Source organism: Cricetulus griseus, chromosome 5, assembly GCF_003668045.3.
Source record: "Cricetulus griseus strain 17A/GY chromosome 5, alternate assembly CriGri-PICRH-1.0, whole genome shotgun sequence".
Classification (NCBI taxonomy): domain Eukaryota; kingdom Metazoa; phylum Chordata; class Mammalia; order Rodentia; family Cricetidae; genus Cricetulus; species Cricetulus griseus.
The window spans coordinates 118550210-118572230 of record NC_048598.1 but is presented as its reverse complement, the minus strand read 5'-3'; the positions used below and the strand labels follow the sequence as shown (position 1 = coordinate 118572230).

At 46.3% G+C, this 22021-nt stretch overlaps 1 protein-coding gene and 1 long non-coding RNA gene across 3 annotated transcripts; one reads left to right on the top strand and one right to left on the bottom strand.

The window, feature by feature from the left end:
- Positions 1 to 2620: 2620 nt before the first annotated feature.
- On the bottom strand, positions 2621 to 12409 carry LOC103162031. 2 transcript variants are annotated; one of them, XR_004770093.1, is made up of 4 exons: positions 12130 to 12409; positions 5755 to 5894; positions 3940 to 4074; positions 2621 to 3405 (listed from the first exon to the last, which is right to left on the bottom strand). It is a non-coding gene; the product is annotated as an uncharacterized LOC103162031 (long non-coding RNA). The 2 variants fall into 2 exon arrangements; XR_004770094.1 differs by having other exon boundaries at positions 5755 to 5891.
- Positions 12410 to 12537: 128 nt separating this feature from the next.
- Eif2b2 (eukaryotic translation initiation factor 2B subunit beta) lies at positions 12538 to 19578 on the top strand. The gene is made up of 8 exons (XM_027418538.2): positions 12538 to 12772; positions 12861 to 12981; positions 13187 to 13335; positions 14683 to 14846; positions 15759 to 15854; positions 16402 to 16539; positions 17488 to 17554; positions 19061 to 19578. Exons 1-8 carry the CDS (start codon positions 12610 to 12612, stop codon positions 19216 to 19218), a joined length of 1056 nt encoding a protein of 351 aa, XP_027274339.1. The 5' UTR covers positions 12538 to 12609; the 3' UTR covers positions 19219 to 19578.
- Positions 19579 to 22021: the final 2443 nt, after the last annotated feature.

Sequence of the window (22021 nt, the reverse complement as noted above, 5' to 3'; positions counted from 1 at the left end):
TTCTGACACATTCTGAAACAAAGATGAACTTTGGAGCTATGCTCAGTGAAGTAAGCCAGACAGATGTGATTTCATGCGTAAAGAATGGGTGCACAGTTGCTGTTGGAGATGACAGAATGTTCTGGAGATAGACGGTGGCGAAGGTTGCACAGTGCATTCATTAGTGTGGTAGTGGTGACCAAAATGCCCGAGAGAGCCACTTAGAGGAAGAAAGACTTAGTTTGGCTTCACTGCTTTGAGGATTACATCTCTGGCGCTTGGCCCCGTACATTTGGGCAGAACATACTGGGGATAGGAGTGTGTGGCAGAGAGAGGAGGAAGAGGGCAGGACGCAGAGGGAGAGGAAAGGACCAGGTAGACCTTCAAAGGTGTGTCACTTCCTCCAACTAGGCCCCACCTCTCAGTTCCCAAAATGTCCCCAAATAGCACCACCACCTGGGAACCAAGTATTCAACACGCAGGGAACATTTAGGACTGAAACCAAAGCACCCGACAACGGGGATGTGCTTGAACACCTGTAAAAATGGTAAACCTTATGTGATGTATATCATGAAACAGTTCCAAAGTGTAGGTTACGCGGGAGTATGTCAAACTGTTCATAAAGAATATCTGTGTACATTGGGTTATGAGTGACATTTCTCTTATTCTTTTTTAGTTTCTAACAATGCCCCCCCCCCCCCAGTAAATGAGATGTTTTGTTTGTTGTTGTTTAAAGGAAATTTGCTCCCAGAGTCTCCCAGATGTGTGGAGGTTGATGGAGCTTCCAGCTGCAGTTGGTAACAGAGACCCACAGTTGTCTTAGCGGAGAGGGTGGCTCTTAGAGACTTCTAGCCTACCCCTGCCCCGCCCCCTTTCTCCAGCACCCTGTCCTGCTGGCCAGCCTCCTCTGCTGGCCCTCAACACCCAGGATCCTCTCTTCCCAGGAAAGCCAGTCACCAGCCCAAAGGCGCTGCCCCTGCTCTAATGGGAATGTGGGTTCGGGGCTTTCTCAGACAGTCGGTACCCAAGACGCCTTCCCATGCTGCTCCACCCCAGCCCAGCTGCAAAAACAACATCCCATACCCAAAGCCCTGTTATTGCAGGGAGAGTGAAGCCTGGTGTGCAGCTCAGGAGAGGAGATGGGGTCTGAACAGAACTAGGGACAGGGGTGTCTTGGGCAGTGGGGGGTTCCCCTCTTGCTGCCCCCTGGGGAAGCCTGACTCTGAGGTGTGTGGGGAAGGGATTTGAGGAAGCCTGTGGGACTTAAGGACAACTTTGCCAGTGGCCTCCCTAACTCCCTGGGGACAAAAGGAGGTGGGAGTGGAGAAGGAAGTCAAGCCACTTGGGAACCCGCTGAGCCAAGCCGTGGGTAGGAGGCGGCACCATGGTGGCTCCTGGGCTGGCCTGGGCAACGCTTTCCCACGGGGTGCAACAGGCCACTGGACTCTTGTGAAGCACACACCCCAGGCAGGTCTTGCGCCCAGAGAGATGTCTCTGCTTCCCATCTTCAAGGGCAGGAGCTGGTAGCCAGGACTTTTCCAGGACCCTTCCATCTCAGCAGCGTGTAGGCATCCCAGTAAGACTAAAGTCGGCTCTCTTCAGCCTTCTTAGCCTCAGCTGGTCTCAGCCACGGGGTCCCTAGTCATGTGACAGGGACAGATACACAGCGGCTTCCAACCCTAGGTCCAGGTAAAACCCTGATGGATGACGAAAGGCTCTTTTACCCTTCTAGTGTGTTCTTCCCGGAAGAACTAAGGAAGTCTCCCGTGAGAGATAAGCCTGGGTTAAAAGTTGTGTATACCCGGTCCCTCACTAGCTGTGAGACCATAATGGCTCTGAGCCTCAGATTCCTCTACTAGGAACAGATGTTAAGCCAGACATGGTGATACACGACTGTCATCCCTGCACTTGAGAGGCAGAGGGAAGAAGACCTCAAGACTGGGCTAGCCTGGGCTACACATCAAGTGAGTTGGGCTCACTCTCTTCCACCTCTCTCCCCATAACTCTCCCAAAGCAGAAGACGTTGAGATGACATTTACCTTGTGATCCCTAGAAGGCTCTGAGGTCATACATGTAGTGTCTGGTACAACACAGGTCTTCACATATGAGTGCCTCAGTGTGACTTTTTTGGGTTTTGTTATATCATTTTTTTAAAAAAATTAACTGACGAAGTAGCAGGTTTCAACATGGCACTTTCCATACTTAGCCTTGGTTGGTCTTCTCCCAATCCCTCCCTTCCCTATTTCTCTGCCCCCATTCCTGCTTATACCCTTCTATCCCAGGGATTCTCTCTTCCACTTTTTAAAAAGAGACTTTGTGTGTGTGCACGGTGTGTGTGTGTGTGTGTGTGTGTGTGTGTGTGTGTGTGTCCAGAAGAAGGCCTCAGGAGCTGAACTACAGGCTAACATGCAGCTAGACTTGAATTCCAGTCTCTCCAAAGCAGCAACTGCTGCTCTTAAAGGTCACATCTTCATCCTCCCCTTCTACAGCCACATCCAAAGTTCTGTTGCCCTCCCCACCCCCTCCCTTAAGCTGCCCACCATAGGCCCCTTCCCGTTTCCTGGCCTCTATACACATTCTTGCAGAAGTAAACATACATAACAGTATCGGTATGAGAACACACACACTTTTCTGAGCCCAAATTACCTAACTTTATATTTTCCTACAAATTTTATAATTGCATTTTTATTAACTACATGTGTCGATGGACATCTAGAATGATTGTTTCCTTGTTGTGAGTAGAGAAGCAGTAAACATGGATGTACAAGTATTTAGGATTCAGTGTCCCTACCATGCAAGCCCCAAGAAATGAAATCAGCCCAAATTGTAAAGAACCTTTGGGGCCAGGTGGTGGTGGCACATACCTTTAATCCCAGCACTTGGAAGGCAGGGGCAGGTGGAGCTCAGTGAGTTCAAGGCCAGCCTGGTCTACAGAGAGAGTGAGCTCCAGGACAGCCAGGACTACACAGAGAAACCCTGTCTCTAACCCCCACCAAAAAACAAAACAAAACAAAACAAAAAACTTTTTATCTCAATTCTAGGCTTAGTTATCCCCACTCCCTCATTCTGCTCAATGCAGGGAGCAGCTGGAGAATCCCTCTCCCCTACCCCCATGCTCAGGGCGAGAACCAGTCAGTGAGACTCCACTCTGAAGTCAATGACTGCCTGTTGTTGGGATGTTTCTGGCCACATGCATCATCCCAGGGACGGAAACCATTCCTGGTGGTGGAGATGGTGGTGAGGGTCACAGATGGGAGTGGGCGAGTCTTGGGCCGCTGGGGACAGCCAGCAGTCTATAAGTCAGCCATTGAGTGTCACTTATGGAGAGGGTCAAGAAGCTTAGGAGATTCAGGGCACAGGATCCTGGCAGAGGGCACGGGCAAGCTGCTGTACTGCTGTATTCTTGGGTAGGTGCAGTCATGAGCCCTTGAAAGCAGAAAGGGGGTGTTATTTTTGTCTTGGTTATCTTTGAACTAATTAATGACTGGGTCCTCACTAAACATATTAGAATACAATTTTATAGAGATTTGTAAAAATTCATCTAGGCTATGGAATCTAGACCTACTGATGCTAAACCATCATACAATGTTCAATACTTCTACTACCTATCACAATGTTTCAAAATCCCCAGACTGTCATCTACCAATGTCACTACTACTACCACTATTACTGTATGTCAATCTCTACCAACAATTGAGACCACCCAGTTAGTTGATAAGGGTGAACTTGAGGCTGTCTGTGTGCCTTCTAAACCCAAGCTTTTATTTACATGGTAACTGTTCAATGACACTGCCACCATAGCTGTTGGTTAGTGTACCTTGGTCTTCACTCTTTTTTTTTTTCTCTTCAGAATCACACGTGGCCTTTGTGTTTGTCTACCTAGATGCTTGGTGCATCCTCACATAGCAGAACAGACCTATCATTTGAGATAACTCATCTTAATGGGGCTGCCATAGTTACCAAAGGAAAGAGGAGAGAAAGCAGCATGGTGGATGGCGCTTTTCTGTATTCTGTGTGAAGCCCGGAATGAAGGCACTCAAGAAGCACGTGTCACAGTGAGTGTGTTGAGCTGTGAGGGTGGCTGCTAACATGCAACTGGGAATTGAACAGGGGAAGAATAGATTTTTTTAACCACAAGCCCCGGCTCTGTCACTTGAATTTCTCTCCAAATTCCTATCACTTGACCCTGTTCAAGGGGACAGCGCCAAATTCTACAAAATATAAATCTGCATTTAGAGCAAGAAAAGCATCTAGCTCAGCACAGGCAGTTGAAGAATGGACCCCCTCCTTGACTGAGTATAGTGCTGGAGGACAAAAGGGAAGCTTCGCCCAGACTCCAGCAGCAGATGAAGAAAGTTGGGGGGGGGGGTTCTACCTTCAGGCCTGGCTGGATCTAAAAGCCCAGGGCAGCCTGTTTCAAATCATCATTGCATTCATCACTCTAGCACTTGGCTCTGCAAACCTCTCCTGAAGTAAATGCCAGCTTTTCTTCTGGGCAGTTACCTGACTTTCTACTAAAGCAGAGCAAGCTCTCTCCTTGAGTAGACAATCCAAAGCCAACTTCTTTTCAGGAGATAATGTGAAGGAAAGAAACTCCCTTCTCCCGTGGTCTGCCTGGCAAGTCACAGGGATGACAGAGCAGACCTTCACAGTGTGCCGAGCCTGTGTGAGGGGCCACTGAAGGCACCAGGAGGTGCCAGAGTGACAGTTCCACCCAAGTCACATGGGATCTGGAGGGGCAATTCCCAGCGGAAATGGGGTGCAGGTCAGACAAAAACAACAGGTGTCCACGACAATAGCACTTGTTCTCAGGTTGCGTGGAGACATGACTTATGCAGCAAAACAACCAAGAAGGATAAAAACAGTGATGTAGTCGAATGTCCAAGTGTTGTTGAGTCAAAGTCCTTCAGGAAAAGGAAGTGATCTGTTGCCTAAAAGGGATCTTTAGCTCAGGAGGAGAAATACACAAATGTTTACATCAGCCTCCAGCTGAAAGTTATCATTTCAGTTAATCTCCAAAGTAAATGCAGGAAACACACCTGATAGAGATAACTGTCAAGAATGTCTGATATGGGGACACCTGACGATCAGCTGGAAGATCCTATCAAAATCATCATATTCCCAGTTGAGAGCAGGAGCCTGATGAAGGATTTCTTTTCTTTTTTCTTACAAATAACATCTACTTTTGGTTGTAAGTTGTAACTGCAAGTCGTGAAAACACAGACTAGCAATGACTTGAACAAAATCTACATTTAATTTGTTCTCTGCTACACGAAATCCAAAGACAAACAGTCCTGGCTGGTATGGGAACTCTCCTCCTCAGAGGCCTCAGGGTGCCCATGCTCATCACTCATCACCAGCTCTCTGCCTATACTGCAACTGTATCATCTCAGCTGGCAGAGCGGAAGTGGATCAAGGAGGAGAAAGCAACAATCTTAGCACTATCTTAGGGAAGGTTCCAGAAGCAGCAACACATTGCCTTCCCATTGGCAAGAACACAGCCACATGGCCACATCTACCTGCTACAGACTAGGAAATGCAGTCTTTATACCAGGGGGTCATCTTGTGTAACTAAAATTCTATTAGAAAATGATAAAGAAAAGGGCTTGGGGGCAGCTAAGGGTCTGATAAGCTTGTAATCATACTAGCCAGACCATCACTTAACATCTACATAGATAGACACATCATGCCCATAGTCTTAGTTATGGTTTCTATTGCTGTCATGAAACACCGTGACCAAAGCAAGTTGGGGAGATAAGGGTTTATTTGACTTACATGTCCTCATCATAGTCTACCACTGGAGGAATCCAGGACAGGAACTTAAACTGGGCAGGAACCTGGAGGAAGGAGCTGATGAAGAGGCCAGGGAGGGGTGCTGCATGCATTGGCTTTCTCTTCATGGCTTGCTCAACCTGCTTTCATAGAGAGAGAACCCAGGGATGGCCCCACCCACAATTGGCTAGGCTCTCTCCCATCAATCATTAATTAAGAATGCTCTATAGGCTTTCTTACAGCCTTATCTTACAAAGATATTTTCTCTCTCTCCCTCTCCCTCTCTGTCTTTTGTTTGTTTGTTTCGTTTTGTTTTGTTTTGTTTCCTGAGACAGGTGTCCTGGAATTTCCTCTTTATGTAGACCAGGCTAACCCCAAAGTCAGAGATTCACCTGCCTCTGCCTCCCAAGTGCTGGGATTAAAGGTGTGTGCTACTACTGCCCATCAGGAAATTATTATTTTATTTGTTATTATTATGCATATGTGTATGGTATGGGAGGCAGGTACATGTGTGGAGGTCAGCGGACAACTCTGGACTTACCACCAGGTGGCAAGAAGGCATTTTCTCACTTGAGTTCCCTCCCCTCAGATGACTCTAACCAGTTGTCAAGCTGACATAAAACTAGCCAGCACACCCTTCTATGGACATATATGTAAATACGTTCACTTGTGTGTATAAAATTGAGGCCTTTCCAAATATACTATTTTTTGTAGACTGCTTTTTAAAACAAAATACTGCTGTTCAATCCCCAGGGTCCTCTGAAAAGTTGGCACAGCTCTGTAATCCCAGTCCAAGAGATGTGGAGACAGGAGACTCCTGGGGCTTGCTGGCTAGTCAGTCTACCCAACCTGGCAAACTCCAGTTCATCCAGAGTGACAACACCTAATGTTGACCTCTGGCACAAACATGAACACATACACACCCAAAGATCATGCTAATATAACACCATTTAACAATTATAGGTTGAATTAACAATTTAACAATATATTTAACAATTATAGGTTGGATTATGGGTTGAATTAAAAACAAAACAAAACCAAACCTTCCTACTGCACCAATGAGCTGGCTCAGTAGGTGAAGTACTTACCACACAAGCCTGATGAACTGAGTTCAGGCCCCAGAACCCACAATGAGTGGAGGGAACTAACTCCTGAAAGTTGCCCTCTGACTTCCACACATGCACCATGTCACCCATGAGCACACATATCATACACATATACAATAAACAAATAATCTAAAGGTTGACCAGACCCGAACAGAATACTGTATAGTTTTCATCTATATATATAGACGAAATACATACATATGTATTTCATAAATTCTAATTTAAATTTTTCCTTGGGGAACTAGAGGTACAGCATAGTGAAAGTGTGGGCAGGATTTCTCTGTGGCTTTGGAGGCTGTCCTGGAACTAGCTCTTGTAGACCAGGCTGGTCTCGAACTCACAGAGATCTTCCTACCTCTGCTTCCCAAGTGCTGGGATTAAAGGCATCCGCCGCCGCCGCAGCCGCCGCCGCCACCACCACCACCACCCAGCTGTTTTTTTGTTTTTTGAGACAGGGTTTCTCTGTGTACTTTGGAGCCTGTCCTGGAACTTGCTCTGCAGGCCAGGCTGGTCTCAAACTCACAGAAATACACCTGTCTCTGTCTCCCTAGTTCTGGGATTAAAGGTATGTGTCACCACTGCCTGGTGAGGCTCTGGATGATTTTTAGCATTGCAAAAAAATAAATAAAAACTATTTATTGTAGTGGGTCGGTGGTGGTACATACCTTTAATTCCAGCACTCAGGAGGCAGAGGCAGGCAGATCTCTGAGTTTGAGGCCAGCCTGATCTATAGAGAGAGTTCCAGGACAGCCAGAGCTACACAGAGAAAACCTGTCTCAACCATTCACCCCACCAAAAAAACCTATTTGTTGTCAAATTAATTGTAGATTTTCAGGAGGTCCCTATGGACACACACCCTTTTCTCTTATCCCACTCAGCCTCCTCCGACAGTGACACTTTATATAGCTACAATACATTGTTGAAACAAAGAAACAATGGCACAATTCATAGAGTTTACTCAGACCCTGTGGGTCACACATGAGCTGTGATTACACTATTCAAAAGCACCACAATCAAGAAACCTATACTGGGCAGTGATGGCACACACCTTTAATCCCAGCACTTGGGAGGCAGAGGCAGGCGGATCTCTGCGAGTTCGAGACCAGTTTGGTCTACTGAAAGAGTTCCAGGACAGCCTCCAAAGCCACAGAGAAACCTTGTATTGAAAAACCAAAAAAAGAAAAAGAAAAACAAAAACAAAAAACAAAAGAAAAAAGAAGGAAAATCAAGAAACCTGACAGCACTATTGCAAGACTTCCTGTGTTATTCCTAATTACACCCCCCCACACACACACACACACATACACACAACTCTTGGTAACCACTATCAGTTCTTTATCTCTAGAATTATTTCAAAATAATGACATTCTTGGGAATTTTACGTATGTGAGTCCATGAGTGTGCATAATCATGGGTACATGTGTGTGCAGGCACATGTGAAGGCCTAAAGACAACCTTGGGTGTCGTCCACAGGAAAGCTGTCCACTTCCGTTGAGACACGGTTATAACTGGTCTGGAGCTCACCAGCTACACTAGTTCTGGCAGCCAACCCCAGGGGTCCTGTCTCTTCCTTCTAGGCACCAAGATTACAGGCACACGCTGTAATCACATAGGTCCTGGTATCGAACCCAGGCCCTCCCACTTTCAACTTCAACGACTTCGTCATCTTCCACAAGGTATATATACTTCCTCAGGCTTGCCTGAGCTGTTGCATGTTTCAGTGTCCAGCTTGCCGAGTGTTATTCTACGGCAGAGAAGTGGCACAGTCTACTTTAATATCTGCAACTGTCAGGGAGGTGGATATTTTCGTTTCTCTTCTTTTATTTCCTGACAAAACAGGGTTTCTCTGTGTAGTTTTGTAGACTAGGCTGGTCTCAAACTCACAGAGATCCACCTGCCTCTGACTCCCAAGTGCTGGGATTTAAGGCATGCTCCACCAACACCCTGCTTGGATATTTTCTAGGTTTTGGTTATTATGAATAAAGCTTCATAAACATTCATGTACAAATTCCAATGTGACATTCTTTCTCTAGACTAAAGAGCCAAAACTCAACACTCAAGAGTACATAGGTGCAGCGATGGGCCTGACACTGCATGCCTGTAATTCCAACACATAAAAGAAGGCAGAGGAGAAGGAGTTTCAAGGCCAGCATCAGCTACAGAGTGAGATTGAGGTCAGTGGAATATACATGAGATATCATCTCAAAACAAACCAAAAGAGAGTGCTTAAAAGGAACCTGCATTTAAAACTTTAATGTGTTGTCACAGTTCTTATTAAGTATTTCTTATGCCGTTGCTCTTTGTGTTCCTGTATGGGAAGAGATGTGTTTCTGTGTGAAAGTAGGGGACAACCTTTGGGTATCCATCTTTGAATTTTCACCCCTCCTTTTTTTTGAGACAGGATCTCTTTACCCTTCCATAATGCAGCCTAGCTGGCCTAGCTGGAGATTCCTCTGACTCTACCTCCTGTTCCCTGAAGGTGCTCTGGGATTACACATGCATTGCCACTGCATCAGCTTTCTCAGTGGCTCTGGAGACCCAAACACAGGTGACCAGGCCTCTGTGTCAAGTGCTTTAGCCACGGACTCTCCCTGGCCTCATTATTAAAACACTACATTCCATTGGATGGCTATACAATAAAGTCCTAAACTAACCTCTTATATTTAGGGTTTAAATTATGTATTGGGGTGGGGGCATGCACATGACATGTGGATATCTGTTGATGCAATTTTCTGTCCCACCTGGAGATGGCAACTTTTGGAATCAGCTCTCTCCTTCCACTTTTTTGTGTTCCAGTCACCAGATTCAGGTCATCAGGCTTGTGTAGCAAGTGCCTTTAGCCACTGAACCAACTTGCTGACCAGTTTTGTTTCTTTTTGTGTTACAAATGATAACACAAAGATTATTGTGCATTATTAATTGTGCTATTTCTGGTTATTTATTTGAGACAAATTCCGAGACTGAGGAAATACCATGTTTGGTAACGTGCTTGCCTTGCCAGCATAAGGATCCGTGTTTGGATCTCTAGCACCCATATGAAATCCAGGCACTATGGCTCACCCAGCTAATCCCAATGATGAGGAGGGCGGCAGGCAGTAAGGAGGATCAAGTGACTCCCTGGAGCTCATTGGCCTGCTAGCAACCAAATCAAAGAGCCCCAAGTTCAATGAGAGACTGGGTCTCAAAAATAAGGTGGGGTGTGACTGAGAAAGATACCCATTGTCAGCCTCTGGTTACACACACACACACACACACACACACACACACACACACACACACACACACACCCTATACACATACACATTCAAAAACACAATACACACACATATACAGGTAAAAGTAGAAAATTGTAAATATGGCCATGAGGATCAGAGGGAAGGAAAGAACATTGAAAACTCCTTTATGTCTTTCAAAACTATCCTATTAAAAGTATATCTAATACTCTCTGAACAACATATGAAAATAGAGGCAAAGTTTCCACATAGTATTGTGACACTTGTGTCAGTGAAGCAGTTCATGTCTTTAACATATAAACATATCCCACAAATCCACTAGAGAAAGACAAATGCCTACTATCAGGAACTTTGGGCTGAAAATGTCAGAAAACTCCATTCAGAATCAGACAGAGCCTGGACTCATGGTATATGTCTTTAATCCCATGTTATAGCATGGTGAGTCCCTGGAACAGATGTGTAGCTGTGTCTCAGTTAAAGAACATGGTTGCTCTTTCAGAGGACTGGGGTTTGATTCCCAGCAACCATATGGCAGCTCACAACCATCAAGGCTATCAGTCCCCCATAGTCCGCCCCCCCTTTTTAAAAAGATTTTATTTATTTATTATGTATACAACATTCTACTTCCATGTATATCTGCACACCAGAAGAGGGTACCAGATCTCATAACGGATGGTTGTGAGCCACCATGTGGTTGTTGGGAATTGAACTCAGGACCTCTGGAAGAGCAGTCGGTGCTCTTAACCTCTGAGCCATCTCTCCAGCTCACATAGTCCCCTTCTTTTTTCTTTTTTTTTTTTCCCCGAGACAGGGTTTCTCTGTGCAGCTTTGGAGCCTATCCTGTCACTCTCTCTGGAGACCAGGCTGGCCTCCAACTCACAGAGATCCGCCTGCCTCTGCCTCCGGAGTGCTGGGATTAAAGGCGTGCGCCACCAATGCCCGGCTTAAAAACGAACTTTTGAGGGACACACTCCAACCATATGCAAACTAGCATGATGGGCACAAATGAAGGGTGATAATTGTGGAAAAACACAAGTATCGCTGGCAAGCAGGAAAATGAAAATGAAAATGATTCTGAAGTATCTTTTTTATGTCTACTTTCTACAGAGATGTTTGGTAATGCCATGTGTTGATAAACATGTTAAACAGCGCTAACAATAACACACACTCATTTGACCAGTGTGAAGACTTGATCTACTTGGGAAGGTGAATATTCATATAGTTTGTGATGTTGTAATTAAAGTAATGTGAAAATATGCACAAGATTATTTAGAGTTTGAATTTATTTATCCCCTTCTCAAAGGCTGGAAACAACCAAAATGTCTCAAGAAAAATGAGTACCTAAATTTTTGTATAACACACTGTATAATACTACGTAGCAGTGCAAAAAACGGTGAATTTTAGTAATATTATACTGGATGAAAAAGGCAAGTTGTAAAAAATTACATTATGCTTTTACACATCCTAATATAAGTTTTTGAGCTTGTTTTCATACACATTAAAAACAAGCAAATTAAATAGCGTGCTATTTAGAGATTACAAGTACTTAATTCTTTTTAATGTATTGCTGCATTGTATTTACTAATTAAATTGTTACGGATTTTCTTGGCTAATGACAGGTATTTTTTTTTTTTTTGGTCCTATCTTTGCATGATTTTGATACTGACACAATCTCTATGGAAAAGTTTTGTCAGCCTTAAAAGCCTGGAAGATTCATTTACCTTTGAGAAGTTTATCTTGAGAGATTCTAGTGACAAACTGCGTTCAGACCACCCCGGATTTTAAGCACAGCCTCGTTTCCCTCCCTAACTGCTTAAATATTCTCAATCTGTAGAACCGAGGGTAAGAGAACCCACCTCACTGAGCTGTGTAAAAAGAAAGACAACTTACACACAGCACTGGATACCTAGTAAGCTTTTTAGTTGTCCTACTTATTGGCTTCTCCTTTCAATCTCTGATTAGTGACTGCTTCTTTCCGAGGAGGATATACAAAGGCAAACAACGAAAGGGCTAGGAATGGTGGGGCGCTCGCCTAATACCTGTTCATTTCCTAGATTCAATTCCTCGCACCGAGGGGGTAAAGAAAGATAATGTCGGTGGGGGAATGGAACCCGTCTGAAAGACGCACTCAATCAACCTCACACGTTGTAACAGCACTCTTCTGGGCGCGCTCACGGCGTCCACCAGGCAACAGGAGGTACCCACGACGCTCGGCTAGGAAAGAGGAAGGCGACGCTCGCTATTCCCATAGCAACCGGACTGCCCTGCGTCCGGAGGGCTACCCGGCTCGGCGCGCAGACGCCCGAGAGGCCGCTTCCAGCCGCCACTTCCCGGAGGCTCGCCCAGCTCCGCCGTACCTCGTTTCTGATTGGCCCCAGCAGAGGGAGGGGCGGGCTTACAGCGTCTCAAACTCCAGCGTGCCTCACTGAGCGGAAGTTGACCTCTCTCGCCCCCGGAAGTGAAACTCTGTAGTTTGGCAGTCGAGGTCCTGGCGAGTTGTGGGGGCCGCTTTGGTGAAGATGCCGGGTGCCGCGGAGAAAGACTCGGAGTTGTCCGGGAGGATAGAGGGCTTCGTGGAGGCTCTGAAGCGAGGTGGCGGGCAGCGCAGCTCGGAGGACATGGCTCGGGAGACCCTGGGGCTGCTGTGCGGGCTCATCACGGACCACCACTGGAGCAACGCGGGTGCGGCTGCCCCAGCCCCTCTGTCTGCCTCCTCGCCCCGGCCTCCCCGCGCGCCTGCCCCGCTCATCCTGTCCCTCTTGGGTTGCAGGCGAGCTGATGGAGTTGATTCGCGTAGAAGGCAGGAGGATGACGGCCGCTCAGCCCTCTGAGACCACCGTGGGCAACATGGTGAGGAGAGTCCTCAAGATCATCCGGGAGGAGTATGGCAGGTCAGCTTCACAGCCCGGGGTCTGGGTGGCACCAAGGGCTTTATTTATTTATTTATTTATTTATTTTTTAACATCATGCCCCCTCTCAGTGCTTGGAGCTTCTGTTGTGGCTGTGCTGCTCCTGTTATCCCTCTCCCCCCGCCCCAATCAATCACCCTTCCCCATCACCGCCCCCCACCCCCCTTGGGTCTTGTTGCCTCCTTAGACTGCACGGGCGCAGTGACGAGAGCGATCAGCAGGAGTCCCTGCACAAACTCTTGACATCCGGAGGCCTGAGCGAGGATTTCAGCTTCCATTATGCCCCACTAAAGTCCAACATCATTGAGGCAATTAATGAGCTGCTAATGGAACTGGGTAAGAAGTCCGATCTCAAGTGGACAAGATAGGTCGCAGGCAGATCAGGAAACAAGCCCCCAGAAATCGTTCGTTGACAGGGATGGGCGAGATTATCAGTCTCTGGTTTCCACAGTTTGTCCTCCATCGGGTAGGAATGGACGGGAAACACCAGGACCATAGCAACTCCATCTTTCAGGACGGGGCCGCTCTTTAAAAGTCCACTGTGATGGAGATTTCTATTAGGGCAAATCTTTTTAAATTTTAAGGCAAATGAACGTTCTGGGGATGTAACCCAGTGGAAGAGTACCGTACTTGAGACCCTGGGTTTAATTCCCAGCGTTTCAAAATCAGATCGTGAATTCCCCAAAGCCACATTTGGAAAATTCTCTTTTCACTAAACGTCATCCTTTGTTATTATTGTGTATGTGTATGTAATGGGGAGGGAAAGCGTATAAGCCATGGCGTGTGTGTGTGTGTGTGTGTGTGTGTGTGTGTGTGTGTGTGTGTGTGTGTGTGTGTTGAGGCCAGCTCTGTGGAATTCTCTCCACCCTCCTTTATGTGGATTCTAGAGAGGGAGCTCAGGTTTCCAGGTTTGACCAGCAAACTCATTTACCCACTGCCGTCTTACCCACCCTTTGGTGGATTTATACACATACGCACAGATTCGTGTTATAACCACTTCTTCAGGGGCTGGAGAGATGGCTCATGTAGACCCCCCTACAATTCCCAATCTACACAGTGGCCTATAGGCCCCTGTAACTCCTGTTCCAGAGGTTCTGATGCCCTCTTCTGACCTGTACAAGGACCAGGCACACACAAGGCAAACAGACACAACATGCAGGCAAAACATTCATACAATAAAAGTAAAGTATAAATTTTTTAAAAAGGGCATTTACAAACAAAAGAAGCTAGATACCATCTGTGCCCCAAACTGCCACTTTCAGGCTCCTTGTTTTTCTTTTTTCTTCCCTTTTGTGCTCCCACCCCACCCCCATCACTCTCCCCCGCCTCCAGTGGAGGTGCTGTGGCCACCTTTTGGAGGAAGAGTCTGTCAAGGGAAGATCTGTTTACAGATAGCCCTTCAGGGTTTCCCAAATGGCCATTTCTTTCCTGTCAGTGAGGTGACTGAGGAGGAGGAGTGCTGCTGGGAAACAGGGCAGGCTGAGATGTGGAGGTAGAGGACCCCGAAGGAGTGAGGCTTCTAAGAGGTTGGGCTGTCCTCGTGGAGCCTGCTAACCTGGTGACACCCAGTCTTCCAGGTGGGCAGTGTCTAAGAAGGACGGGTTTTTCTTTCTGAACCACTGCCATGCCTGCCTGGGATGAAGCATGGCCGTTTCACATTCCCTTGCAAAACTGTTCTTGCAGAAGGCACAACGGAGAACATTGCAGCCCAAGCTCTGGAGCACATCCACTCCAATGAGGTGATCATGACCATTGGCTATTCTAGAACAGTAGAAGCCTTCCTTAAAGAGGCAGCCCGAAAGAGGAAGTTCCATGTCATTGTTGCCGAGTGTGCTCCTTTCTGCCAGGTAAGAGGGGCTGCTAAGAGTTGCTAAGAAAAGGTGAAGAGGGAATAAATAAAGGAGGAATGGAGTGAGGCTGAGCTGACTGAATTGATTAAGATGACCTCGAGTCATTAAGAAAGTAAATCAGACCAGGTTCAATGTTGCACACCTTTAATCACAGCCCTCAGGAGGCCGAGGTAGGTGGATCTCTGTGAGTTCAAGGACAACCTGGTCTACAGACTGAGTTCCAGGAGAGCCAGGGCACAGAAAGATTCGGTCTCAAAAAAAAAAAAAAAAAAAAAAAAAAAAAAAAAAAAAAAAAAAGGAAGAGGAGGAGAAAGTAAATCGGGCATAGTGGCAAGGTCTTTAGTCCTGGCACTGGGGAGGCAGAGGCAGGCGGATCTCTGTGAGTGGGAGGCCAACTTGGTCTGGTCTAACTAATGAATTGCAAGACAACAAGGCTACATAGTGAAAACCTGTCTCTAAACAAACGAAAACCACCAAAAAAATCAAAAGGAAAGATTGTTAAGGATTTTCAAGTTACTATAGATATTTTTAAACATTAGTTTAAGGAAGCTGAGTGTTGCTGGGTCTCCTAGGAGTCAGTAGGACACATGATCTTGGGGGTGGCTGGTGTTTGATTTGATCTCAGTCTATCCTTAAGTAAATAATAGGTCTCAAGAAAGAAGCACTTACGGATGTCATATGTTATAAAACAAGTCGGGAGGTCTTGCCAGCTTGCTTGTGTAAGCAGTTGTATTTCCAGTTTGGAGTAACATTTATTAGCGTCCCTGTGGCTCACCAGTCTGTGTACACCACAGATGCCTGTTATCCTGGAAACTAGATTACAGAATCATTTAGATCCAGTTACAGTTGAGAGCTCTTCTCACTGTCTTACTCTCTCCTGGAATCAGCCTTTCCCTCCTCCTATTTCAGGGTCATGAAATGGCTGTCAATTTGTCCCAAGCAAACATTGAGACAACTGTCATGGCCGATGCTGCCATTTTTGCTGTTATGTCAAGAGTCAACAAGGTGGGTGGCATTCGAGTCACTAAGATGAATCAGGAAATTTAGGCTTCTGAAATACTGATTTCCCTTTCTTGTCTTGTGAGGTCCATGGTGAGAGGTTTCTAGCACTGTTTGAAAGTGTGCACTTAGGCCTTTTTAATCTGTTAGCTCTCTCACCCACATCACTGATCCTCGATTAGGATGGCCTCTAAATATGGCTAAAGTGTTCAGAGGAATGGAGTTGAACTGAGCTGAGAGTGTTAGCTGTGAGGGCTTCGCTGTGGGTCGTGGTGAGGGAAGGTGGTAAACGACCAGGCTCTTGGTTTCCTGGGAGGTGCTGCACATAGATTTCCAGGAAAGACGGGGAAAGAACAGTAGGTGTTGTAGCGTCCCATCCCACACCATGTTTGGCAAAACTAGAACTCTGTAGTCTTGTCTTGAACCTAGCAGGCTCCCTTCCCCTCTGCTGCCTGTGAGCCCTTCAGATGCTAAGGTAGAGGTCCGAACATGCAGACAGAGGGCCTGTTAGGACTCCACCCCAGGGTGGCTCATATTTCTTCTCCTTCCAAAGGTGATCATTGGTACGAAGACTATCCTGGCCAACGGTTCCCTGAGGGCTGTGGCAGGAACTCACACTCTGGCACTGGCAGCAAAACACCACTCCACCCCACTCATCGTGTGTGCACCCATGTTCAAGCTTTCTCCACAGGTGTGTCAGTTTATCTCTAACTGGTAACCAACAGAGAAGGAAACTGATGTGTAGGCTTGAATTCTGGCCCTCAGCTTACTCTAGATTCTGTTTTTGATCTGTTCCTTGCTTAATGGATTTGATCCACCACTGGCTAAAAAAAAGCCACAGATGTTTTGAGCCAAGAACAGAATCAATAGTTCTAACCCATCTCCAATAATGTCAGGGTAACATGGGACAGAGAAAGGCTCTGTATGCCAAGTTGCCACTACTCTCCATTGTCCCCAAACACTTCTGATAATGCCAAGCAGGTTGAAACTGGGATCATAGAATCTATTCAGGGCCTGTCTTCTGCAGCCTGAATATCAGCGGATGTTAAATGAATAGTCATTTGACAGTGACAGAAGCTGTTTGCATGGGAACAATCTACTTAGAGGTCTGCATGATTTAATTAACCATTTGTTTAGATTTAGATTTTTATGCAAGTGAGATTTTTGCATGCATGTATATTTGTGTACCACATGCATGTCTAGTGCCCAAGGAGATCAGAAGAGCGCCTTGGATTCCCTGGAATGTGAGTTATGGATGCTTGTGGGTGCTGAGAATCAAACCCAGATCCTCTCTCTGTAGTAAGTGCTCTTAACCACTGATCCATCTCTCCAGACCCCTAACTAACCATGCATTTATTGATAGGTATTTGAGTTAGTTCCACCTTTAGTTTCTGTGGATAATGCTGTTTTGAGCAGTTATAGATTTCTATGGGCCATGAATTTCTGTATGTCTTGTCTATGAGTGGAATTGCTGAATCCCTTATAGCTGGGCAGTGGTGGCGTATGCCTTTAATCCCAGTCATTGGGAGGCAGAGGCAGGTGGATCTCTGTGAGTTCAAGGCCAGCCTGGTATACAAAGCAAGTTCCAGGAGGGAGAAACCTTGTCTTGAAAAACAAAACAAAATTTAATTTTTTCTAGTTTCCCAGTGAAGAAGATTCATTTCACAAGTTTGTGGCTCCTGAAGAAGTCCTTCCTTTCACAGAAGGTACAGGGGGTGTGTGTGTGTGTGTGTGTGTGTGTGTGTGTGTGTGTGTGAGAGAGAGAGAGAGAGAGAGAGAGAGAGAGAGAGAGAGAGAGAGAGAGAGAGAGGACAGACTTATGTGGACCATTTTCAGGTGCTATAAGTCATCGGATGGATGAATTGGCTGCCCAAAACAGCAAGATCTAAACTATTTCTACTTACCATTTAACCTGTATCCTAGATTGCCCCCCACCCTTTGGGGTGTCCAAGGCCTTTTCTGAAGGCAGCATCTCTGCTCAGTGAGCCCACAGCCTCGTCAGTAAGTGAGCTGGTTGCACACACCCTGTGAGAGCAGAACATTACATATTGTCCTGATCCTTCTTAGAAGTTGAATAACTTATCCTATTATTTAAACAGTATTTGAAGCCAGCACTTGGGAGGCAAGGTGATGAGGCAGGAGGATCATCACAAATTCAAGACCATCCTAGTCTATCTATGAGTTCTAGGCCAAGCAGAAAGATACATGATGAGAGAGTATCTCAGAAAAACAAGGCAATGCCTGTTATGCACTCACTGCATCTGGGTCCAGGGAATAAAATAATGAGATGTTAGAGCCTTGTTTCCACAAACTTAGATGACAGGTATGGAAATGTTGGGTCCCAAGATGTTGTAGGAAGAAAACAGTATGGTGATAGGACTGTACCTAAGACCAGTGAAGGGTCTTAATGACATTGCTGGAGTCCCAAATGAATGGACTGAACCATGTGAAGATTTGGAAAAGCTTCCCAGGGACTGTACAAGGCATGAGATCCAAGTGTTTAGCCAGTTGGAGATGGCTGGACTGTTGTGGGGGGGGTGGGGGGGGTGCGTGGTTCAAATGATACTTTGTGTGGTTGGTGGAGAAGGGCTGGATCTTTAAGGTTGCAATCTTGAATTGAATTTAAAAACTTTATATATATATATATATATATTATATATATATATATATATATATATATATATACACACACGTGTGTGTGTGTGTGTGTGTGTGTGTGTGTGTGTGTGTGTGTGTGTGTTTTGTCTGCATGTATATCTGTGTGCCACATGAAGTCTGGTGCCCTCAGAGCTGGAAAAGGACATTGGATCCCTTGGAATTGGAGTTATGGATGGTTGTGAGCTGCCATGTGGTGGTATAGATCAAACCCAGGTCCTCTGGAAGAACAGCTAGTACCATTAACCAGTAAGCCACTGCTCCAGTCCCACATTTGAAATTTATTTTAAGTGCTATGAAAAGTCAGCAAAGAGCTTGGTTTTGCTGTTGTTGGAGTTTGTTTTGGCTTGAGACAGCGGCTCTGGCTGTCCTCACGCTTGCAGTCTACCTATCAACCATTAGCAAACATTAGACATAAGAATGGTGGGTGGGAATCATCTCGCTCGGTTTCAGTTTTGCCACAGCTTTCTAGCATGCCTGATTATTGAACTTAGACCCTGTGCTACTTATTAGAGCCAGACCCTCAGTTTCATCACTAGCATGTGATTGTCTTGCAGGGGACATTCTGGAGAAGGTCAGTGTTTATTGTCCTGTGTTCGACTACGTGCCCCCCGACCTCATTACCCTCTTTATCTCCAACATTGGCGGGAATGCACCGTCCTACATCTACCGCCTGATGAGCGAGCTCTACCATCCTGATGACCACGTCCTCTGACACTGCCTGTCCAGAGCGGAACCAGCTTAGACCCAGAGAGGAGGGGAGATGGCGCTGCTGCTACAGTAGACAGTGGAGAGTCAGCCTGAACATCTCAGTGTTCCCCGCCTTCCTACTCATCCCCAGTGAGGCACGTGGCCAGGACTGTTCTTACCCTCAGGGGCTACCTGAACAGCAGGGCTTACCTGTTGATTTGGGGGCCACTTTGTGACCAGGCTGTGTTTGTTTCAGGAACTTCAACCTCTGGCTCTGGGGTGTGTTACACATACCATGACTCTTTGCTGGGTTGCTGTTTGCTTAGAAACAGCTTCCAGACCTTTTCCAGACCAGGCTGTGCCAATAAAAGCTGCTGGAAACTCCCAGGAGTTCATTTATTGTTCAGAGCTCTGAATGAACTGAACCAGCAGCAGCGCAGCCCTTTCTGTGTTTGCATAAAGGACTGTGATTAGAGGGGAAAGCCTAAAACAATTAGAAAGGAAAGTACTGTTTCCTCCTGCAGCTTACTGGAAGGGGCACCAGACAACTTTTTAGTAATCTGCAGTAATGGCTTCAAGAGCATCTTGGAGCTTAAAATACACCATCTTGGGGTCCACTTCTAGACGGCTGCATCAGATCTTGAGAAGGAGGGAAGCGGTTCAAAGCTTCCTTATAGAAGAGGATGAGGGCTCATTAGTCTGGGAGGTCTGGTAGGCAGCTAGGAGTCTACACTTGTAGAATTACTCAAAACATGGGACACAAGAATGATCAGTGTGGTGTTGTGCTGTCACAGCCATTAGGCAGTGGCAGGAAAGTAAACACATGCTCACACTGCATCACTATGTAGACTTCGGGTGAGGTGTCCTTCTGAACAGCAGTTCTGGATTGAAAGCATTTCAGTTGAAACCATTTCAAAAGGCTGGTTTCCCAGCCTTTGATTTAGTTCTCAATATTAAAGTCTAGAGAGAGGCTGGAGAGATGGCTCAGTGGTTAAGAGAATTGACTGCTCTTCCAGAGGTTCTTGAATTCAATTCCCAGTACCCACACGGCACTCACAACCATCTATAGTGGGATCTGATGCTGTCTTCTGGTGTGCAGACATGCATGGAAACATACATACTTAAATAAATCTTTAATAAAAAAGTCTGGAGAGATCAGGTGGTGGCACATGCCCTTAATCCCAGCACTTGGGAGGCAGAAGCAGGCAGACATCTGAGTTTGAGGACAGCCTAGTCTACAGAGCGAGTTCCAGGACAGCCAGGGCTACACAGAGAAACCTTGTCAAGAAAAAAACAAAATAAGAAAAATCTAGAGAGCAATACATTTAACAAATTCCAATTTCATGCTTTCCTGAAAACTCAGATCTGGCCATCCCCAATCGCCCAGTGGCGAACACAGCAGCCTTCCAAATGGCTGTAGTTGGCTACAGTTGGCTAACATGATTCCATTAGGTTGGAAATAACAGATTACCTGTTAGAGGCGTCCTCATGTTACCCTTTAGAGTCGGGGATACTTGTAAGGAAGTCCATTTTCTATTCCATTAGGGTGGTGGTGAGGCCAAGCAAACAGCATGTCATGTGACCCTAAAACATGGCACATGCATGCAGAATCAAAAGTTGAAAGAACACCAATGATAGCAAGCTAATTTTACCTTATATAGATTCCAGTCTTTTTTGTTGTTTTTGTTTTTCGAGACAGGGTTTCTCTGTGGCTTTGGAGGCTGTCCTGGAACTAGCACTTGTAGACCAGGCTAGTCTCGAACTCACAGAGATCCACCTGCCTCTACCTCCTGAGTGCTGGGATTAAAGGCGTGTGTGTACTTTACAACGTAGTTTAGAAAGTCTCTGCAAGTGAATGGAGTGACTCCATTAGGACCCACTGGTGTGAAGACAACCCCCTCCCCCCCCCCCCCCCCCCCCCCCCCCCCCCGTAAGATCTTGTCACAAAGGCTCTTGTGGCTGTGTTTGGATGGAAGGAGCTTAGGCATCTGCCTGTTTAACCCTGAGTAATTTGGATGGATAGTTCTGGAAAACGGGTTGCGATAAGTTTTATAAGGGAACAGCCTTGAAGCTGATACCAATTTGAGAGGTCTCTGCTTTGGGCTTTGGTGGGGGATGGGCGTGAGATCAAAAAGGGTCAGCCTCAGTTCTAAGAGGAGCCTGACTCACTCAGACTTCTGTCAATTATTTCCTAAAGAGAGGCCCCCATGTTTTCTTAGGAAGCGGCTTATGTCTGCCAATCACAAGCCATTGTTCCCCCCCACTCCCAAAGCACCAATTCTAACAGCAATTCACTTGGGTCCAGTTGTGTGGTTTGGAGTAAGAGCAGCAAGGAGTCAAGGACTTTAAATATGGTTTTGGCTTCCAGTGCTTGGGGACACTTTTTGTGCATCCCAGTCTCTGTGTCTAAAATTAGCACCAGTGTCCTTCCAGGCAGGACAGAGATGATCTTGGGTGGGACAGAGCTGTCTTTGAGCCCAGAAAAGAACTGCAGGATGCTGCTTTAGGCAACTTCACCAAGCCTCATTTCCGATTCCCTTCTCTTCCTATTCAAGGAGAGGGTCACCCTGGGGAGAGGCTGCACTCCCTGATGCAGGAGTTCCTGGGCTCATTACCTCCAGCCTGACTGTGTCTGCCTCACAGCCCTGTCTTCCAGTCAGGACCCAGGAAAACACTTGTAGCTGGGAGAGAATTATAGAAATGAGATCCCACAGATGCAGATGTCTTCCCGAACACACCAAATAAACCTCCAGATAACGAATGCAGTTTGTAAAGGCACTTGTTCCCACGGTTTCAGTCTTCCAATTTGGGCAGAGGGGGCAGGAAAG

Bases quoted from the DNA above. Each gene is read 5' to 3' on its own strand.
- Eif2b2 (XM_027418538.2), top strand. From the start codon at position 12,610: ATGCCGGGTGCCGCGGAGAAAGACTCGGAGTTGTCCGGGAGGATAGAG. The intron at 14,847-15,758 runs GTAAGAGGGGCT...CTCCTATTTCAG, and splicing joins AGTGTGCTCCTTTCTGCCAG to GGTCATGAAATGGCTGTCAA. The intron at 17,555-19,060 runs GTACAGGGGGTG...ATTGTCTTGCAG, and splicing joins AGTCCTTCCTTTCACAGAAG to GGGACATTCTGGAGAAGGTC.